This window comes from Ascaphus truei, chromosome 1 (genome assembly GCF_040206685.1).
Source record: "Ascaphus truei isolate aAscTru1 chromosome 1, aAscTru1.hap1, whole genome shotgun sequence".
In the NCBI taxonomy this organism is placed as follows: domain Eukaryota; kingdom Metazoa; phylum Chordata; class Amphibia; order Anura; family Ascaphidae; genus Ascaphus; species Ascaphus truei.
The window spans coordinates 180,385,405-180,407,507 of record NC_134483.1 but is presented as its reverse complement, the minus strand read 5'-3'; the positions used below and the strand labels follow the sequence as shown (position 1 = coordinate 180,407,507).

Here is a 22,103-nt window from a genome sequence, read left to right as displayed (position 1 = left end):
TGGGGAAGGGGAAGGGGAGGGGGGGAAAGGAAAGGAGGGAAAAAAGGTGGTATCCAGTATTATATAGATAGCCTGTATGATGAAATGAGTCACACTACACCAAAAAATGCTGAATTACGGGTAGACCAAAAAATGATACACATCAAATGCGTAGGCCTCAGAATTAATGGATGGTGTAGGACTGGTCTATTCTGACGGAGCCGCCTAAAAAGTCAAAACGTCTCCTACTAAGCTGGTATTAATAAATCCTATATACCTGGATCCCCCTAACCCTATCAGAGGAATGAAGAGAAGATAAAACCCTCATTCAGACCCTGTGGTGCAAGTGTGTTCAGGAGATATATCCATCGGCACTCTCGTTGGCGTAGTTTTGTATCCCAGTTGCCCTTTCGTGGGCCCCAGGGTACATGAGCAATGCCAATGAAACTGAGGTTAGAGGAATCGCCATGATGTGTATCATTAATGTGTCTAGCCACCGGTGTATCAAGTTTATTTCTGACCGACCCAAGGTGTTCCAAAATACGTACTTTGAAAGCCCTATGTGTTTCACCAACATACTGCTTGCCACAGGCGCATTGGATCACATACACCACCCCTGTGGTAAGACAGTTTATAAAGTCTTTGATGGTATAGGTGTGAAGCAATGCAGAGTCAGTGAAGGTTTTTGTTACCTTGACCGCAGGGCAAGCCTTGCAACGTCCACAGGTGTACGTACCATTTGGTTTGTTGCCCAACCATGTTCGTGAAGGTTTAGTCTGGAAATGGCTCTTTACCAAAAAATCACGTAAGTTACGCGCTCTGCGACTAACCATATTCGGTTTGGGTTATAGTACATTCGCCAGATCCCGATCTTGAAGTAAGATGTGCCAATGGTTGGTCAGGATCTGGCGGATGGACTGCCATTGGTTACAGTAGGTGCCAACAAAGCGTATTGTCTGGGTCACGTCGTCGGTAGCTCTTGGGTGGTCAATCAATAGACCGGGTCTGGGTGTATTAAGTGATCTGTAATAGGCTTTTTTGACAGTGGTCTTAGAATATCCCCTATCTAGAAAACGTTTTGTAAGGTCTTTAGCCTGGATCTTAAATTCAGTCATGGTGGTACAGTTCCGCTTAAGGCGTAAAAACGGCTCTGTAGGGATATTGTTAATAAGTTGTCTTGGGTGATGGCTGTCTGCTATAAGGAGACTGTTTGTTGCCGTTGGTTTACGGTATATTGTTGTCTCTAATTTACCATTCTGCTGTTTTGAGATAGCAATATCGAGAAAATTGATACTATCATTATGGGCTTCAAAGGTAAGTTTGAGATTATGTGCATTGTTATTGAGTTTGTCTATACACTCGACCAAAAGTTCCTTTGTGCCATTCCATAACAGTAGCACGTCATCAATGTACCGTGACCAGAGGTCAATATGGTCAGTGTTCATAGAATAATCCTCCATGAACACCACAGTTTCCTCCCACCAGCCCAGATAGGGATTAGCATAGGTGGGAGCACATGTGGTGCCCATGGCGGTACCTTGAACTTGATGATAGATCTTATGATAAAATAAGAAGACATTTTTGGTCAAGACAAAGTTCAATAACTCTAGGACAAAATCATTATGTGCCCCTGAATAAGTATCCCTAGCTCGAAGAAAATGTTTGACAGCTTGTAACCCGAAGGAGTGAGGTATACTTGTGTACAAGCTCTCTACATCAATCCCCACAAGTAACGTATTGCTGTCCACAGTAATATCCATTGACATAGGATGATGTATCTAAAATGACAACAATGCCACCCTTGTCGGATGGTTTTATAGTAATTTTTTCATTGTTCTCAAGATCTTTGAGTGCTTTGTATTCCTTAAAGTTTAAGTTAAATTTTTTGGAATTATTTGTCATTTTTATGAAATCATTAGTCACTAACTGAGTAAAAACATCCACATTTGTGCAAGTTTGTAAAGATGGTGTAAACCGTGATTTATTACGCAACTTAGTGAATGGTCCCTCACCAGGATTTTTTGTATTTTCTTCCTCTAGTTCTTGTAGCATCTCCAAGAGCGCAAAATCTCTTGTGTCAAAATTTTCGGATGGTGTATTGGTACTTAACAATCTTTGTCTACGTTTAAAGAAAACGTGAAGGGACAATTTCTGAGCAAAAAGGTTAAGATCCTTTATGTTCTCGAAAGTGTCGACCTGATTGGTAGGGCAAAATGTTAATCCTCTAGAGAGGACGCTGAGATGTTCAGCAGTGAGTACTTCGGAGGAAAGGTTCATTACCTGCGTCGGTAATACCGACCGCGTCTGTAGGGTCTCCGCATCCCTTGGTCCTTGTAACCCCATATTGCCCTGTCTCTTAATTTTATGGCCTCTCCCCCTCCTGGTCTTTCGTGTCCTGGGGGGATATAATCTGGTCCAGAAAGGTCTAAAAAAGTTTGGCTAGGGGGAGCAAAGGATGTGGATGGTAGGGGAATGAACCTTTGGTGGATAACGTCTCTGCTCAGATGTGACTCTGACTCAGCGTCACTAGCTGAGGTTTCACAATCAGTGGTTGATTCTGTAGTTTTTGTGTCTTTTCTTAATTTTTGACGTTTCTTTTTGTAAGTGGAGATGGTATTTGTATCATAGTCAATAGTGTCACTAGAGAATTTGCGATGTTTTCTTGCTTTAATGTCAGCTGTTAATTTATCTATTTGGCCTTTAAGACGGTTTTCATAATTTATGAAGTATGCATGGTCTCGCCATGTATCTACATCGGCTAATAAAGTGTTGATCTCTATATTAATTTTCTCAAGTCGTTTATTCTCATATGAGATAAGTAAAGAGATCAAATCACTTGAGCATTTAAGGAGAGTGCTTTCCCAATCCTTAATAAATTGAGTGTTATTGATAAGGTGAGAGGGAGAAAGGTATACTCTTAACCCTCTGGGAACAAGTCCTGCTAATGCATAATTGTTAAGGCTTGTTACTTCCCACCAAATTTTCGCTTGAATGCTCATGTGATGTTCCAGATCAAAAAAATATTTTTTAATATCATCTGTCTCTGTTGATGTAACAGGTAGGTCGACTGTAGATTTTGAAAACAAACATGCTGCTTCATTAATCCAGGCCCCAAAATCTTGTTTCGTAGTAAGAAAACCTGACATATCTAAATATAATGAGAGAGTAACCACAATAGCCAAACAATAGCCAACGATGGATATATCTCCTGAACACACTTGCACCACAGGGTCTGAATGAGGGTTTCATCTTCTCTTCATTCCTCTGATAGGGTTAGGGGGATCCAGGTATATAGGATTTATTAATACCAGCTTAGTAGGAGCCGTTTTGACTTTTTAGGCGGCTCCGTCAGAATAGACCAGTCCTACACCATCCATTAATTCTGAGGCCTACGCATTTGATGTGTATCATTTTTTGGTCTACCCGTAATTTAGCATTTTTTGGTGTAGTGTGACTCATTTCATCATACAGGCTATCTATATAATACTGGATACCACCTTTTTTCCCTCCTTCCTTTCCCCCCCCTTCCCCTTCCCCACCTTCCGTTGATTCCCTTAATGTTTGGTTAGGGTTTATGTGTTTCCCTACTATGTCCCTTTAAGACTAACAGGCATACGTCATCCGCCCCTCCCCTCCAGGGAGGGTTTATAAGGTCTCAATACACGATGATGTTCACTCCTCCCCCTTGAGAAAGCGCGCTGTGATGCGCGAAACGTACGTCGGGGAACGCGTGACGTCATTACGTTGACGCACACGCGGCTTGTGATCGGAGACACGGCTAGCTCCATACACTCCACGGAGCTTAAGCTGCTATTACACTAGACGCAGGACATTGAAAATTAGGTTGTATTCTGCCTCACTTGAGTTCTCCTTACGCCTTATCCTGCGGTGTTCCAAATTTACTTTGGCTATTTGGTTTATTACCACACATGTTTGTGTGGGACCTTTGCAGCTACACATAGTTTTGGTTTAGTCAGAGCTGTGTGTTTTGAACATTACCTGTTCACATTCTCGTTCCATGACTCCACACATTTGGGGATTTTATCCATGCACTTTTGTGCATTTTTAAGGTGTCTCGTCGTTTTTACAGTATCCTATTAAAGTATTTGTTATTTTCTTTTGAGTGTGACCTTTTGCGGTTTACCCTACTCAGGGAATAGGTTATTTTGTGGCCTTTTATGAGATGACAATATACTCATTTTTGTCACCTATCTAGAGTGCAATAATAGGGGGCTGTGTATAATCCTAGCTGATTATTTGTATGTGTAAAATTGTGTTCTCTCCCTTGCACCAGGTAGATTATTATTTTCAGTTTTTTTGTTTGTTTGTTTGGTGTAGCGACGTGTCCCCTGTGTATATTAGTTTCTTCCCACAGCTTGTAAGGAAGCTTCAATACACATGTATGCAGATGACACAATCCTATATGCACACAGCCATAGCCTCTCCAACCTTCAACACATAATTTAGTCTGACTTTTTGAGACTCGAAAACTGGATTTCCCAAAACAAGCTGTTTTTAAACACTGACAAGACTGTAACAATGGTATTTGGGACCAAGACTAAATTTTTAAAGCTTCCAGTGACTGAGCTCCAGATCAGAACAAACGCTAACACCACCCTAACTCCTGTTACTAGTTTTAAATACCTGGGCATATGGTTTGACTCCCACTTAACATTCACAATGCACATTGATACCCTGACATCCAAAACCTATGCCAAACTAGGTGTACTTTACAGGAACAACCCCTCCCTAAGCCTGCTGGTCAGAAAGCGTATCGCACAGCAAATGCTAATGCCAATTATAGACTATGGAGATATAGTATATGGCTCGGCACCCCAAACCCACCTTAGCAAACCTGACACCCTCTACAATTCAATTTGTCATTTTGTTCTACAATGCAACTACAAGACACATCACTGCGAAACTAGATTGGTCATCACTCGAGTCTAGGCACAAAGTTCACCTATCCTGTCTTGCCTTCAAATACTTTCTGGGCAAGCTACCCACCTATCTGAACAAGCTCCTCACCCCTACCACATGCAGCACTTTTCATCTGAGATCAGACTCCAAAGACTGTTCATGGTCCCAAGGCTCAACAAAGTATCCGGCCGCTCCTCCTTCTCTTACCGTGCACCCAAAAACTGGAACAACCTACCGGAGACTCTCACATCCACCACCAGTTTAAGTTGTTTCAAAACTAAGGCTGTCTCACATTTTAATCTGGTCTGTAACTGTTACATATAATATACTTCTTCTCTAACTGTGCATGCAATGTATTGTATAAAAAATGTATAATGTATACCCTGTTAATTTATGTAACTGTATTTTTAACCATGTATTATTTGTCATATTAACATACTTGAAAACGAGAGGTAACTCTCAATGTATTACTTCCTGGTAAAACATTTTATAAATAAATATAAATAAAATAAATAAATAAGATGGAGGATTGCCTCCAAAAGCGGCAACGGACAACGAGATTTTAAAGCTAAACTTTGAAATAAAACTCTTCAAAGAGACTCAAGAATATCATGAGAATAGGGAGAGGAGGCAGAATATAAGCATACGAAACATTCCAGAGTCCATATCCAACGAAGAGCTAAATCCTTACCTGATCAGACTCTTCACAACAATCAATCCGGAACTGCAGGAGAGAGAATTAGAAATGGATCGGGCGCACAGGGCCCTGGAGCCGAGAGTGGAGGATCCAAAAAGATGCAGGGATGTGATCGTCAGACTGCACCATTTCCCCAGAATAGAGTTATCATATCCCCTCTTAGATGCCTCTTTTCTAATGTAAACTAATTTAATTTCACCAGCTTCTCAAACAGAAAATTAGGTAGAGAAAAAATGAAGATCCATTAAGCTGCACACCAAGAACCCCATGAATATGAATCCCAGGAAATTATTGATGTAAACAATAAAAAATATACTTCGCTGATGGGTGCGCTTAACGTCACCACGGAGGGGAGAGGTGTACTTATACATTTGTTGCAACACTAGGAAGTTCGATTGGATGCTGTTCTAGTGCTGAGAGAGGCTTACAGTTATCAATAGATTTACTATAAAAAAACAATCCATTCTGAAACGCAACAAGGAAAAATAATAGAAATCCACTTTTAAAATATATAATCAGAAGTAGATTATTCTGGTCGACGAGTCTTTGACCCAGGCACCCAAGATAGATATTGCCACTAAGCTATCAGTGCTATTAATCTAACAGCAAACTTTGTATTAATTACTGTATGAGGCAACATTGTTGTTGTTGAAAGCAACAATACTGCTACATCCTGGGCTTAATAGCAGAGGTCTTTTTGATCCTTTTCAACAGTATCTATTTTAATTATCTCTACTAAATCGCTTGTTACAACCAGCCATCTTTGTGTTTTATGTTGTATTATGAATTAAATGTATTAATGATCCGTAAATATAAGTAATTGCATTTTATGAAAATTATCCAATGACTGATGACTATAGGGTCTGTCGCTGAGTTGGGAGCCTGAGTGCTATGGATCTATATATATGTATTACAGTGTGTGATACATGTGGTGTGGAGCCGGAGCAACTGGACACAACACAACCATATTAATTGATAACGGGCTTTATATATGAACATACCTTTTTTTATATAACCTGACTCTGTGATCATTAACTGCAGGATCACCTTATACACTATTACACAATGAAATGGTACAATAACAATATGATTGCTGCCTTAGTGAATTGTAGAGTCTATCACTGTCAGGCCTCCCAGTCCTGGGGGTACTGGCCTATATGTTGGGGTTGCTGGCACACCAGTTGGAGCTCGTTAGATAGTGTGTATGTTGCAGGCCTGTGCTTCACAAAGGAACTTCAGTACCAGAATGGCTGCAGGAGATATCCTCTGTGGTGTAGCTCACCCACTCACAACCTGCTGCGAGGTTCAGCAAACGTATTTCGCACACACCCTTCAGATCTTGAAGTGTTTTTATCTTTTGAGACATCTTATTCGTGACAAAATTTTAGAACATTTTAAATAATTGTATGCACACGTAGCACTTATCCCCTGAGATCTGACTCCAAAAGACTGTTCACGATTCCAAGGTTCAACAAAGTATCTCGCCGCTTTTCATTTTGTTTCCGTACACCTCACAACTGGAACAATCTACCTAAGACTCTCAAAGCCGCCACCAGTTTAAGTTCTTTCAAAACTAACACTGTCTCACATTTTAATCTGGTTTGTAATTGTTACAAACGCCTATAACATATATTATCTTAACTGTTCATGAAATGTCTTTAAATATAATGTATAAACTTGTTCTTTTAATGTACCTTAACAATGTATTGTTACCATAACTGTGCCAAGGATGAGAGGTAACTCTCAATGTATTACTTTCTAGTAAAACATTTCATAAATAAATAAATCCAGTATTGCCCCTATCCTGGTTGGTTCCTCAATAATTTATGAAAAAAAGGGGGTTAACCTGCGCCAAAGAGGGGTAAATACCAGACCAGTAGAAGGTGTAACAGTCCAAATACAGTCCGTTCCTCAATAATTTAGTTCATACAATTGTCTTTAAGCAATCCCAAAACCCTTTTTCCTTTAGTTCTAATGCTAATCTCATTGCTCCAGTCTACAGTATGTCTGGATAATTAAAATCACCCATTATGCAAACATGTTCTAGTTTTGATGCCTTCTCCATTTGCAAAAGTATTTTAGCTTCCTCAATGTCACAGATATTTGGTGGTTTATGGCGTATTCCTATAAACACTTTCTTCTATCTCCATTGCTAATATCTATCTACAAAGTCTCCTCTACATTTTCAGCAATCCCTTCTGAAACATCTTCCCTTATAATCATTTTTAAATCTGGTTTAACATATGAATATAGTCCATCGCCTCTTCTATTTGCTCAATCCCTCCGAAAAAAGGAATAACCCACTAAATTAACTACCCAGTCATGGGTTTCATCCCATCATCTTTCAGTAAGTCCTATTATATCATACCCCTTTCTTGTAGCTATTAATTCTTGTTCCCCCATTTTATCTGTCAGGTTTCTTGTATAAGCAAGCGTGTATTTAAGTTTTTTTTTTCCCAGTCTGCTATTGTTATCTCATCTGCTCCTGCATAAGATAACCAAGCGTTTTCAATTATTTCAGTTTGCACTTGACAGAGGGAAGGCAATCCCACAGAGTAAATGTATTTAATCTTTATATCTAGCCTCTACTGAACATGCAGAATCAGATTGCAAGAATTCATATTTCATTGTACTGCATAGAACCTGTGTAGAACAAAAAGACTGCATATGACCAACCAGGGCCGTTCAAATGTGGAATTCATTACCATGGAGACTGTGATGGCAGATACAATAGATATCTTAAAAGAAAAAAGGTTGGCCATCTTTCTAGAAAGGAAAGGTTTACAATGAATCGTACCAAATGAGTAAAAATGGGATGTATGTTAATCGAGTGAGTAATCAGATTGACATTATTGGAGTCAGGAAGTAATTTATTTTTCCCCTTAAAAGACATAGGGGCCTATGCTATTGTATTGTCTTGTATGTCTTTATTTATATAGCGCCATTAATGTACATAGCGCTTCACAGTAGTAATACGTGACAATCATATAAATAACAAATATAAATAACAGGTCATGGGAATAAGTGCTTCAGACATAAAAGTAACATTTAGGAAGAGTCCCTGCTTCGAAGAGCTTACAGTCTAATTGGTAGGTAGGAAGAATGTACAGAGACAGTAGGAGGGCGTTCTGGTAGGTGCATCTGCAGGGGCCAAGGTTTATGTATCATGTGTCCAGGATTATTCAGTGCTATTCATATGCTTCTTTAAACAGATGTGTCTTAAGGTGGGTCTTAAAGGTGTATAGAGAGGGTGCTAGTCGGGTATTGAGGGGAAGGGCATTCCAGAGGTGCAGGGCAGAAAGTGAGAAAGGTTTAAGGCGGGAGAGAGCTTTAGATACAAACGGGGTAGAAAGAAAACATCATTGGGAAGAACGCTAGAGTCGGGATGGTGCATAGCGATAAATTAGGGCTGAGATGTAAGGAGGGGCAGAAGAGTGTAAAGCTTTAAAAGTGAGGAGGAGAATTGAGTGTGAGATGCGGGATTTGAACGGAAGCCAGGAGAGTGATTTCAGCAGGGAAGACTATAAGCGTTCATAAAAAAAATCGCCATGTCATTTAATTTGCCTGTAATAGCAAAATTCCCAAAACGGGCGAGTAGCCGGCGACGTGATAATCGCCTCTCTGAAAGACCAAATCCGGCAATTTCTTTCAGCTGCAGAGAGAGCTGCACAGAGAGAGCCGTCTTTGCCTGCGCATATCTTGCCAGTGATCAAAAGTTTTTGGGCTTATCATGCCCATATTATATGTGTATGATGTACCACTATGCCAACCAATGGGTATAGGGATGGTATAGTGGTCCCGGGGTATGTTGTAAGGCCTCACGGGTGGGTAGTGGGGGAGGGTGAGTTAACCCCTTAATTACTATACCGGTTATTAACCGCTACAGTGATTAAGGGGTTAGGGCCATTAGATTGTATTTTGTCTTGTATTCTTTCTGGCATCGGAGGACATGGACCTGGAGTATGCTGATGAGGACACACTTCATGATGGCAGGGGTAAGTAGAAAGGTTTATTTACTTTATTTATGTTGGCTGGCTAATGTTTTATTTTATAATGGGCAAATGAGCTATTATCCATATCTGGATAATAGTTATTTTGCCCATTACTGTATTGTATATGTTGGGGGTGGAGGGGGGTGTATTTATTTCAATGTATTTCACATTTCTTTTTGCCGCAGGTTTGGTACCACAGGCCAGCGGGGACCCGTGGGGACCACCTGAGGGCCCCCAGACACCCGTGGGGACCACTGAGGTCCCACAAACATCCGCAAGGACCACCGGAGGGCCCACAGACTCCCGCGGGGACCACATGAGTGCCCCCATACACCCACGGGGACCACTTGAGGGCCCCCATACACCCGTGGGGACCACTTGAGGGGCCCCAGACTCCAGGGGGACCACCTGAGTGCCCCCAGACACCCATGGGGACCACCCAAGGGCCCCCAGACTCCCGCAGGGACCACCCAAGGGCCCTCAAACACCCACGGGGACCACCAGAGGACATCGCAGCCTCTGGTATCAATCATGTGGGAGTAGAGGAGGTATGTATAAGTGTTTATTGTGGGTAGTGTGGGTTGGTGAAGGGGGTATTTGGCCCTTGGTGGGTAGCGGGAGGGGTTGCCTGTAAATGCATTTTAATTGCATGGGATTCATGCCGGGGGTCTCTGGTGCTAATATTAATGGATATCAGCTCCGGAGACTCTCGGCATCAATCCAATGCAGACAAAAAGCATTTTTTTCCCCAGGGCCTGTATCGCCACCTCTCAGTAGCTTCTTACTAGCCTCACGTCAGCTTTTCCTGTCATGAGGATTTTGGGAGAAACTCGCCATTCTAGAGCCACGATTAGCCTCGATAACTTAATGGCGGCTAATAGAATTGCACGAGTTTCAGAACCTGCCGATAAGTTGCTTATCGCCGCTCGCCCCGCTCGCCCGGCGATCTTTTGTTGACGGCTGTTATCAAGGCTTACAGAATCGCAGTAGGCATTTTGGCCGATAAGTGCTCAATAAGTGGTTTATGAATGTTAGCACAGGTTTCTGTCAAAATGAATGCAAAAATGAATGCAAATGTCATATTGTTAAAATACATATGGAAACTTTTATTAAACTTTTTTTTGCAATCTACTACAGTTTTTTTTTGTCCAAGATTTCTAGAATATTTTTTAGAATGGCTTATGGTAGAAGTGTATATACCGTGGGAAAGGAGGGGGAGGGGTAGGAAAGGTAAAGGAACCTCTGCTCAAGCTGAATTAAAGTATAGGGTAGATAAGGTGCTAGACTGAGAATGTATTGATTAATGAACCAGAAGAGAAAGAACTCAGTTTAAAGTAGCACTCTATTATCTGTAGTAGGATAGTGTGGTTGATTTAAAAATATATCTTTATTGAATTAAATGTTAAAATATTGGTGCATGGAGTGGAATAAAAAGATCAATGGACACTCTGCCTTATGACTCAGAGTGTTTCACATATAGTGATGACAACTTGTGTCTAATAGCTGGAACAGTGCCAGCTGTAGCAGGTCGCTACCATTGATTAGACCGCTGTTAGCAGTCTAGAGATGACAGTGTCAGATGTGCTAATAGATGAGTAGTTGCATTCCCCCTGGCCAAAAGAGGAACGTAGTGTACACAGAGGCGGATTAGTTTCAATTGCTCTTTTGGCCAGGGGGAATGCAACTACTCATCTATTAGCACATCTGACACTGTCATCTCTAGACTGCTAACAGCGGTCTAATCAATGGTAGCGACCTTCTACAGCTGGCACTGTTCCAGCTATTAGACACAAGTTGTCATCACTATATGTGAAACACTCTGAGTCATAAGGCAGAGTGTCCATTGATCTTTTTATTCCACTCCATGCACCAATATTTTAACATTTAATTCAATAAAGATATATTTTTAAATCAACCACACTATCCTACTACAGATAATAGAGTGCTACTTTAAACTGAGTTCTTTCTCTTCTGGTTCATTATGGTAGAAGTGGTCTAGTGTTAATTAAGTATAAATGTAAACCTGGCCTGAATCTACTTATGACTGTAGTGACTGTATGAGATTATAGGATGTTATAGGTAGGTATGTATTATGCCATTGGAATTCAATGTAGCTGGCTGAACTTACCATCACTTTAATATAAGAAAATTATTATTGTGCACAATATCGGATACAGCTGAAAATGCACAGCCACAACAAATGGTGGTTTGGAATTTTAAACTCCATTTTGCTGTTCAGAACGTATTATCAAGACTGCATTATAACAGTTTAACAAAAAAAGGGAATTAATCAAAAAGTACAGAATGTTCCAGTTTGCTTTTCATTAAACCAAGTCGTCATTCATTAACATGTCTGATAATCCACATTCTATTGCTGTCTGTACTGAAGTGAGCAACAACCCTTACGTTATGATCCTTTATAAGTCTGATATGGTTCAGAAAAGCACGTTATGATCCTTTATAAGTCTGATATGGTTCAGAAAAGCATATGGGGGTTGTAAAGATAATTTATCCCTCATTATTTTGCAATAAAAATGAAAAAAAGTCACAGTTATAGCACAGTTATTTAAAGTGACAATGCTAGAGCTACAGTAACACTGATTTTTGCTAATACCTAGCACAGAAGAACTCCGGTTTATTAGTTTCCAGTATACACTGTCTATAAATAAATATATATATATATACAGATGTGTCCTCCTGTTCTCTCCGGCTAGCCCAGAAAAGTCTAGGAAAATCTGTGGCTATCTCACAGAAACAAACAAGGAGATAAAGAACCCCTATATTGGGAGCACTCAACAGCTAATGATACTGATGTGAGAGTTCTATAATAAAACCTGATAAGGACACAAATTATTGTAATATGTACAGCTAAACCCCGTTATAACGCGGGTCTCGGGGTCCACCCCGAGACCACCGCGTTACTAACGGGGTCGCGGAAAAAAATAAATGGCCGCCGCTTTAATGCAGATTCATCCCGCGGGACAGGAGATGGGAGCGGGCATGTCCCTCCGCTCCCCGCTTCCCCCTGTCACCGCGGGACAGCCCGCGGGGCAGGAGATGGGAGCGGGGATGTCCCTCCGGTCCCCGCTTCCCCCTGTCACCGCGTGACAGGCCGCGGGGCAGGAGATGGGAGCGGGCATGTCCCTCCGCTCCCCGCTTCCCCCTGTCACCGCAGGACAGCCCGCGGGGAAGGAGATGGGAGCGGGGATGTCCCTCCGGTCCCCGCTTACCTCTGATCCCTCCACGTGCCCGGTGCTCCCGCTGCCTGCATGGAGGTGGTAGCGGGGGGTTTCTTCTCCCCACCGCTGTCCCTGGCGCTCCCGCTGCCTGCGCGGGAGGAGGGGGGGGAGCGGGTGGTGGTGCTGGTCGCGGCCTTTCCTCTGCTCCGACCCCACCCCCCGTCTGTGTAGAGTGAGAGAGTGTGTGTGTGTATGTATATATGGGAGAGAAAGTGTGTGTATGTGGGTGTGAGTGTGTGTAAGTGTCTGTGAGTGTGTGTAAGTGTCTGAGTGTGTGTGTAAGTGTGTGTGTGTAAGTGTGTGTAAGTGTGTGTAAGTGTGTGTGAGTGTCTGTGAGTGTCTGTGAGTGTCTAAGTGTGTGTAAGTGTGTGTGTAAGTGTCTGAGTGTGTGTGTGTAAGTGTGTGTAAGTGTATGTGAGTGTGTGTGAGTGTGTGTGAGTGTGTGTGTGAGTGTGTATGAGTGTCTGTGAGTGTCTGTGAGTGTGTGTAAGTGTGTGCAGTGTGTGTGCAGTGTGTCAGTGTGTGCAGTGTGAGCAATGAGCAGTGTGTGTGCAGTGTGCAGTGTGTGTGCAGTGTGTCAGTGTGTGCAGTGTGAGCAATGAGGAGTGTGTGTGCAGTGTACAGTGTGTGTGCAGTCTGTGAGTGTGTGTAAGTGTGTGTAAGTGTGTGTGAGTGTCTAAGTGTGTGTAAGTGTCTGAATGTGTGAGAGTGTGTGTGAGTGTGTGTAAGTGTGTGCAGTGTGCAGTGTGTGTGCAGTGTGTCAGTGTGTGCCGTGTGAGCAATGAGCAGTGTGTGTGCAGTGTGCAGTGTGTGTGCAGTGTGTGTGCAGTGTGTCAGTGTGTGCAGTGTGAGCAATGAGCAGTGTGTGTGCAGTGTGCAGTGTGTGTGCAGTGTGGCAGTGTGAGCAATGAGCAGTGTGTGTGCAGTGTGCGTGCAGTGAGTGTGTGCAGTGTGCAGTGTGAGCAATGAGCAGTGTGTGTGCAGTGTGTCAGTGTGTGCAGTGTGAGCAGTGTGTGTGCAGTGTGCAGTGTGTGTGCAGTGTGTGTGCAGTGTGTCAGTGTGTGCAGTGTGTCAGTGTGTGCAGTGTGAGCAATGAGCAGTGTGCAGTGTGTGTGCAGTGTGTCAGTGTGTGCAGTGTGAGCAATGAGCAGTGTGTGTGCAGTGTGCAGTGTGTGTGCAGTGTGGCAGTGTGAGCAATGAGCAGTGTGTGTGCAGTGTGTGCAGTGTTTTTTTAAAAACGGGAGCCACGGGAAAACCGCGTTATAACCGAATCGCGGTATAACGAGGCGCGTTATAACGGGGTTTAGCTGTATTATGAAATTGGGTTAAAAACAATTTTATTTGGAGAAATCCTCAACTAAAATAAATTGTCCTCAATGTATATAAATCCTATATTAGCGGCGAATTTAAAATAAGGTGGTGAGGACAACTTATTTTAGTTGAGGATTTCTCCCAATAAAATTGTTTTTTAACCCAATTTCATAATACATATTACAATAATTTGTGTCCTTATCAGGTTTTATTATAGAACTCTCACATCAGTATCATTAGCCGTTGAGTGCTCCCAATATAGGGGTTCTTTATCTCCTTGTTTGTTGTTGTATCTTTCCCCTGGTCGCAGCACCTTTGTCACGGGCAGTAGCGAGGGTTCCCTCCATCCATTTCCCCTCCCCCTCCCTTACCCTGGTTGTTATCTATCTCACAGAAACCCTGAACTTTGCTTTTTGAATGAGACTGCAGGGACCCCCGCTGTGTTCATCCGATGGGCCATTAGTCTGGCTGCAGAAATATCACAGAAATGCTGCATAGCCACAGATTTTTCTTAGGCAAGTGGTTGAATACAGGAGGACACATCTGTATGCCGACGATCTTCTAGGTACTGCAGTTGCAAAGGTAACTTCTCTATGTTTTTAATGTCATCCCCTATCATACTTTAGTTAAATGTCTTAGTGGTCTATGCTATTAGCGTTCATATAAAAAATTGCCGTCCCGTTTAATTCACCAGTTTTTTTTAACGTTGCTATCATGGTATTCATAAACCCTCGATTACCTGTGGTAGCAAAATTCCCAAAACAGGCGAGTAGCCGGTGACATGATGATCGCCTCTCTGAAAAGGCCTTATCCAGTGATTTCTTTCAGCTGCAGAAAGAGCCGCCTCTCCCTGCGCATATCTCGCCAGCGATCAAAAGTTTTTAATATAAAATATAATACTAGTGTAGATGAGCAGGGGGCCTCCGGAGCAGAACCGCGTTGATTTGAGATCCAAGGACCACCTGCTTCCCGAGATACCGGCACCCCATAACAGAGCCTGAATCTCGGGAAGCAGGGGGTCCCCGAACCTCAAATCAACGTGGTTCTGCTCCGGAAACCCCCTGCTCATCTACACTAGTATTAAAATGTATATTAAAAAATCTTCATTACCTTAGCAGCTAGCCGCTATGGCAATGAAGGGGTTAAACCTCAGAACCGGTTTCTTGGGGCAGGTGGATGAAAGGGGTAGTAGTCCCAGGGTGGGTGATTAGGCCTGCCTGGAAGGTTGCGGGAGGAGTTAACCCCTTCAATACCATAATGTTGGGAACAGCTATGGTAATGAAGGGGTTAACCAGTCCCGCTACACCCCGGAAGGCCTAAACATCCATCCTTGGGGCTACTACCCCCTTCACCCAATCCCTCTACCCCCAAGAAACAAAAATAAACACAACAATCCTACTACCCACCTCCTCGACCCACAACAACCCCCCCCCCCCAACACATTGTGACGGTAGTGGTAGTTGGGGGACCTAATAAAGAGAAATCCCAGCTATTTACCACTACATCCATGTAACTTGGCCAGCTATGTAAGGCTTATTTCAGCCAAATGTAATTTAATATCTGGGGGAGAACAGGGAATGTATTTCAAAGCCTGTATTCTTTATTCCCTGTAAATGCAATCCCCCAGTGAATCAACATTGTTCTGTGATGTGATTTGGCTAGCTGTAATTCTAAGTCCTGTCTTTTACATAATTACCTTATGTCTGTATTTTTCCTGTGTTAGCAATTCCCCCCAGTTTAGATACTTGGTGATGAAATTAGCATGTTAGCCCTGCAAATGTAAATTAAGTTATGTGCCTGTAATTTCTATGGAGGGAGTTTCTGTAAATCCTTTTAGCTGAACAGTTCTATAGAAAATATATGATCAGAACAAAGGAAGGGCACTAGTTAATAGAATCAGTTACCAGGATTTGAGCCCCAGGCACTGTTTCTCTTGGCTGGCTACCCTTGCTCAATGTTAAAGCATATCCACCACAGGGTATTTAAGGAACACTGCTATTCAGAGCACTAGTCCACTCTGGGAAGGAGTGTGGAGAGGGCCATTTGAGAGACACTCTAGGAAGGAGTGTGGAGTTGGACTGTGACCAGCTGGAGGTTCATGTCAGAGTGACTGCTGTGTGAAGAACTCTGATATGCTGAAGCAGAGAAGCGGACAGGGTAAACCCATTTCAAGTGAGTCCCTGCACGTAGGAAAGGTATATCTCATTCCCCAGACTCCGTAAGTGTGTATATTGTTATATTTTATATTCTTGTGTGTTTCTGAGGATTTATCCAAAATAAACCTCATTTTATTTCACTACCTTGTTTTGCCCTGTGATTGAGCCCTTAAATATAAATGGTGTTAAAAGACCTGGTCTACCATGACACACATAATGGGCAAATATTAAGTAATAAGTAATGGGCAAAATTACTATTATCCACATATGGATAATAGTGCATTTGCCCATTATAAAATCAAACATTAGCCAGCCAGCATAAATAAAATAAATAAAACATTCAACTTACCCCTGCCATCATGAAGGGCATCCTCATCAGCATACTCCAGGTCCATGACCTCTGTTGCCAGAAAGAATACAAGAAAAATACAATCTATTGGCCCCTAATCACCTTAGAGGTTATTAACCACTATATTAATTAAGGGGTTAACCCACCCTCCCCTGCTACCCACCCGGGAGGCCTAACCACCCACCCCGGGACCACAATACCCACCCTCTACCCATTGATTGGCATAGTGGTACATCATACCCATATAAAATGGGCATGATAAGCCACTTTAGCAGTCAATGGTCATTCTAATAAAAGTACCTAAACACCCCAATTCAAGAAATAAAATCACTAGCCAACCAATCAATCAATTAAAAAAATATGCTGACGAGGAAGCCCTTCATGATGGCAGGGGTAAGTTAAACATTTTTTTAACTTTATTTATGTTGGCTAATGTTTTATTTTATAATGAACAAATGCACTATTGTCCATATGTGGATAATAGTAATTTTTCCCATTACTGTACTGTATGTGTTGGGGGGGGGGGGGGGGGTATTGGGGGTAGAGGAGGTTGGTAGTAGGGTTGTTGTGTGTATTTTATTTTATTGTGGGTAGAGGGATTGGGTGAAGGGGGTAGAAGCCCCAGGGATGGATGGTTAGGCTTACTGGGTGGTAGCGGGAGGGGTTAACCCCTTCATTACCTTAGAGGTATTAACCGCTAAGGTAATGAAGGGGTTAACTCCAACTGCAACCCCCTAAGCACCCACCAAGGGCCAAGTACCACCTTCACCCCCCACTACCCACAATAAACATGGCACTGGTAGTTAACCCTTTCATTGCCTTAGCGGTCAGCCGCTAAGGTAATGAAGTTGACTGTAAATGCATTTTTATTGCATGGGATTCATGCCGGAGGCCTACGGTGCTGATATTAATGTGTATCAGCTCCTGAGAGCCCCAGCATCAATCCGATGCAGAACAAATGCCTTTTTTTCCTTCTAAGTCCTGTCTCGCCGCCTCTCAGCAGCTTCTCACCAACCTCACGTCAACTTTTCCTTTTTGCTATAAGTGCGGAATCAAATGACGCACAGGGTCATGTGACGTCACTTCATGTGACCCCATTTAATGACGCATTTCTATGGCAGCGCGCGTGGGACATCATGCCGGATGACCCCGCGGCATCATTTGATGCCGCGTCGCCATGGAGATGCGTCCAGATGTCGGCTGAATCTTGGTAAGTTAAGGTTGCAGAGGCCTGACGCGATCCCCCGGCGGTTCAATTTAATGCCTTGGGAAAGTGAATGGGGCCTCTGCAACCGCCCGCTATCCCCAAAAAAATCTTGCCCCCCTCCAGTTTGCGCACCTCTTCCCTAGAAGACTATGCTAAGGCCCCTCAAACCGGTGGACATGTCAATATATATACAGTATATATATATCTATATATATATATATATATAGATATATATATATGTGTATATATATATATATATATATATATATATACAGTATATATATATATATGTGTATATATATATATATATATAGTATCTCTCCTATTCCATGCCTTTAACTATTCAAGGTGTGTTTAAATATCTGTATCTCTAATAGTATGATTAATTTATCTATGTTCTCCTTTGTTTTAATTAATTATTGCAATTTAACACTTAAAAAGACATTACTGTCAATATTGGGCTTGATATCTGCTTTTCTCTGCTTTTCTCTCCCACAGAAACTTCAGCCGTAGAAGCCAGATTAATGTAACGTACTATTATGTGCAATTAGTGGTTCTCGTAGTATAGGGTAGGAGTCCCAGCTTTAGCTGATTGAAAGTATCCAACTCTAGCCTGTAGCAGAGCACATGACGCAAGGAAGCAGTTACAGTACCTGGAAGTTGTGGTTTACTATTTTAAACCAATGATATATTAAAACATTGACTTTAGTTTAAATAATAGGAAATATGTGAAAGCCCTTAATACCAAGAGCAATGAAGAGACATGGTCACATATTTAGTAAGCAGTGCAAAGCAATAACACACCTTCATGTGCTGTAAAGGTGTCTTATGGCATAGCTCAGCTTAGTAAATATGGCCCTTGGAGGGAGAAGTACCCACTTATAGAAAGTGCAAATAGAAGTTTGTTTTGACACATTACTCCACATTGTGCTTGCGTTTGAATATGAATAGGAGTAACGGCGTGCTAAAGCTCAGCACCCTTTTGTGGATCTGGGTGTTTATGAGTACTTTCCAGGGAAATTGGCAGATTTTTAATTAATAATTGTATTTTACCCCACCCCCCAAAACAGTTTAAAAAAATATTTAAACACGTACAATACAATTGAAGACAGAATCAAATTCTACATACTATTGGGTGTTTGTTCAAAAATTGTACAATTTGCAGTTTACTTGCATTCCATTTTGTGCAGGCATTGCTAGTATACATATTTTGTTATCATACTTGTATGCATTTTCAGTGTTATCATGGTCACATAGTAACCAGTAAGCTGGGAGGAGTACGATCCGTTATTTTCTTCACATTAAGTGATGTCAGTGTGTGATGACCAGAACAAACCTTCCGTTAACATAAAGATAGTGTTTTTTTTTTTTTACCTCCTTCTGCTGTGTTCTGTTCTCATAGTCAGGGTGTAGTGCACCATTGTAATTAAGTCACCGTGGAGAGGGGTGAGGTTGTTGGGGGGGAAAAAGGCCAGTCGACAAAACAGGAGACTGGAGAATGCAGAATTAAAGGGCATTGAATTATATGAAAATGTATAATCATATTCTTCTTAAGGCTCATTACATTTATGTTTTTCATTTTATAGACTGACTGACCCTTTACCTTAATGAGGCAGCAATTGCAAAGTTATATTGATGACATTCTAAAGCAGTTGGAAAGCTTTGTTAAGTTACAATACTGACCCTTCCTCAGAGGGCTCAATTTGCTTTTTACATCCCTCCAGTTAGAAAAAAATGGCTAATTTTATAATGAGATACTGTATCTCAGCAATTACCAACCGTATTTTGTCCAATACCGCTATAACAGAGTAACATTACAGATGCAGCTGCCATTATTTTAACAAATCACGCGGTGTATACCTCGGAATACCCATGTCATGGCGCGGGCTTGCTTCCAACCGTACCGCCTTAAGACGGCATTTTAGTGTTCTGGCTTTTAAACACTTGAAATTGACACAGTAGCACAGTACTGTACACATTACAATTCATTCATTTCATTGCATTTAATTGCACATAATCCATGAAATTCAAACAAAGCAACACGTGTGCCTGGGGCGATGGGCCGCATTCATGCCGCGTGGAGTACAGCAGCGCACACGAAAACAGCGCCGAGATTTCTTAAAATAACGGCTGTTGCATCGGTACTTCCGTTAGCACCATATTTATAGCATACCTATGTCTACCATTTCACTTTTATTTTAGTTACATTTTAGCAATGTAATCCTAAAAGAATAATTACTGTATGTTTGTATTTTTTTCTTAAATAATTAAATGCATTTAAAGCAGCATACAGTATGTTATTACGCCTCTGACACTAGACATTCACACCACTAATGTAAAGCCTTACTCATTACCACCATGTACGCTGTTCTTTTGTGCCCAGGAACTGAAGATAACAAACTGTGGTGGTCCAAGATTTGAAGGAGATGCAGTTTTTCTCCATGCCAGTAATTATTGTGATCAACTAACCTCAGTAGACATAAGTTGGACTGCAGCCACTGACACAGGGATCATTGCCATTGTAGAATCATCTTCAAGGCAAGTATTGGAAATATCAAAAAATAAAAAAGCCGCAATGCTACATCCAACATGACAAATTCTGAAGTGAAATACTATCTGTTTTTATTTTCATAAGTAAGGATCATTTAGTTTAATCCTTTGGCCAAAGCATTACAAGCCTGCAACCTCGTCAAGGTAAAACGTTTTCTACAGGTCCTACACCACCTGTAAACGTTCCCCCCACCTCTCTGCTCTAGGAAGAAATGTCTTAATGGACTGGTCACTCGCAAGTATATACCAGGACCTGCTACTTAAAAGTGGCATGGATGAGTTTAAAACCAAAGAGGAGGGGGTCACAGGCCTCCCAGCAATTGTTACCAATTGACATTTTAAAATGGGATTGTGTGTAAGTATTGGAAATATTGTACTAGTGAATAGTTGACATGCTTTCTGAAGGTAGCGCATTACAATTTTACCATTAAACAAACCATTTTTATAATGGAGGAGAAACCATTGCGGTTAATTCCCTTCACTCTCAGAGTGGCCATCAAGTCTATACGCTCTGACAGCAGAGCGGGGTTAATGCACTAAATTCTTTCCACCCACAACGAATGCCATTGAAATTTGTGCCACGTGGTATTGCACAGTAATAGGTGATGTTACTGCATGTTTCCACCATCTAACACAAACTATCTTTCTCTAGACATAACACAAACCAACTTTTAAGAACGTTCATTACTATTATGGTTGACATAGTGTATGGGATATATAAAAGCCATGATAATAAAGTAATTAGATAGAAGTGTCTGCAGCTTCATGTGATCTCTGGACTGATGGACAGGAAAAGGACATCCCTGATTGTCAGTGTGACACTGCAATGCTTCCACTTTCTATGAATTATACTAAGACCTGACAGCTGGAAGTCAGGTGGTCACACCAGTAAAGAAGCTAAGCATTGAGTAATTGTGAAAACTGCAAGGACTTTTGGTACAATATGCTGAGACATTGTGTAAAGTAGAAATCCTGCCTGGCTTCCACATTTTTAAAGTAGATGCAAGTGTATTTGCATGCTCACTTCCCACCTTGATGTGGTGATTCATTTCAACAACTGTATCAGACGGTGGGAAAGCAGTCACTCACTTACCATTCAAGTACTGAAAGGTGTATTTTGTCATAACCCTGCTTATTAAATATGGCATTATTTACTAAGTGGTGATATTCAATAAGATATCTTTTGGCACCAGAAGACAACCCTATAGCCCATTTGCTTGTATGAGCCATAAGGTGTCGTATTGGATAGCATCACTTATTAAATATGGGCCTTAACGCATCATGGATCCTCAGAAAAACTGGGGATATAAGGGATAACTTATTATGAATACACTCTGAAACAATGAGTTGATGACTGAAAAATTGATCTCTCTATTTATGCTTTTTAGTTTGCAAAATCTCTCTCTGAATGGTTGTAAGATTACAGACCAGGCCATCAACATCCTTGTGAAAAAGCATTGGAAAAGGTACGGCTCTTTTAGAGAATAATTATTTTTAACGTGTGGATATATTCCTTGTTTGGTGTCTGTGATGCAGGAAGATAAATTATTATTCTGGTTTCCTGTGTACTTTCTTCAATTGTTGTGAAAATGTGTGAGGATTGGACCTCGGTCCCGCCCCCGTGATGCGTCCCGTGATGCATTGGGTGATGCCCCTCGCACGTGCACTGCACGTGAGCACCCAGTACTCCTGCCGGCACTGGA

At 41.7% G+C, this 22,103-nt stretch overlaps 1 protein-coding gene across 1 annotated transcript in view; it reads left to right on the top strand.

Moving 5' to 3' along the window:
- The window catches only part of LOC142494110 (uncharacterized), a 181,527-nt gene that overhangs the window by 83,950 nt on the left and 75,474 nt on the right, over nt 1–22,103 (top strand). Inside the window, exons 9-10 of the mRNA XM_075598852.1 lie at nt 20,234–20,388; nt 21,789–21,866. Coding sequence (XP_075454967.1) covers nt 20,234–20,388; nt 21,789–21,866 — 233 coding nt within the window. The remainder of the gene's footprint in view (nt 1–20,233; nt 20,389–21,788; nt 21,867–22,103) is intronic.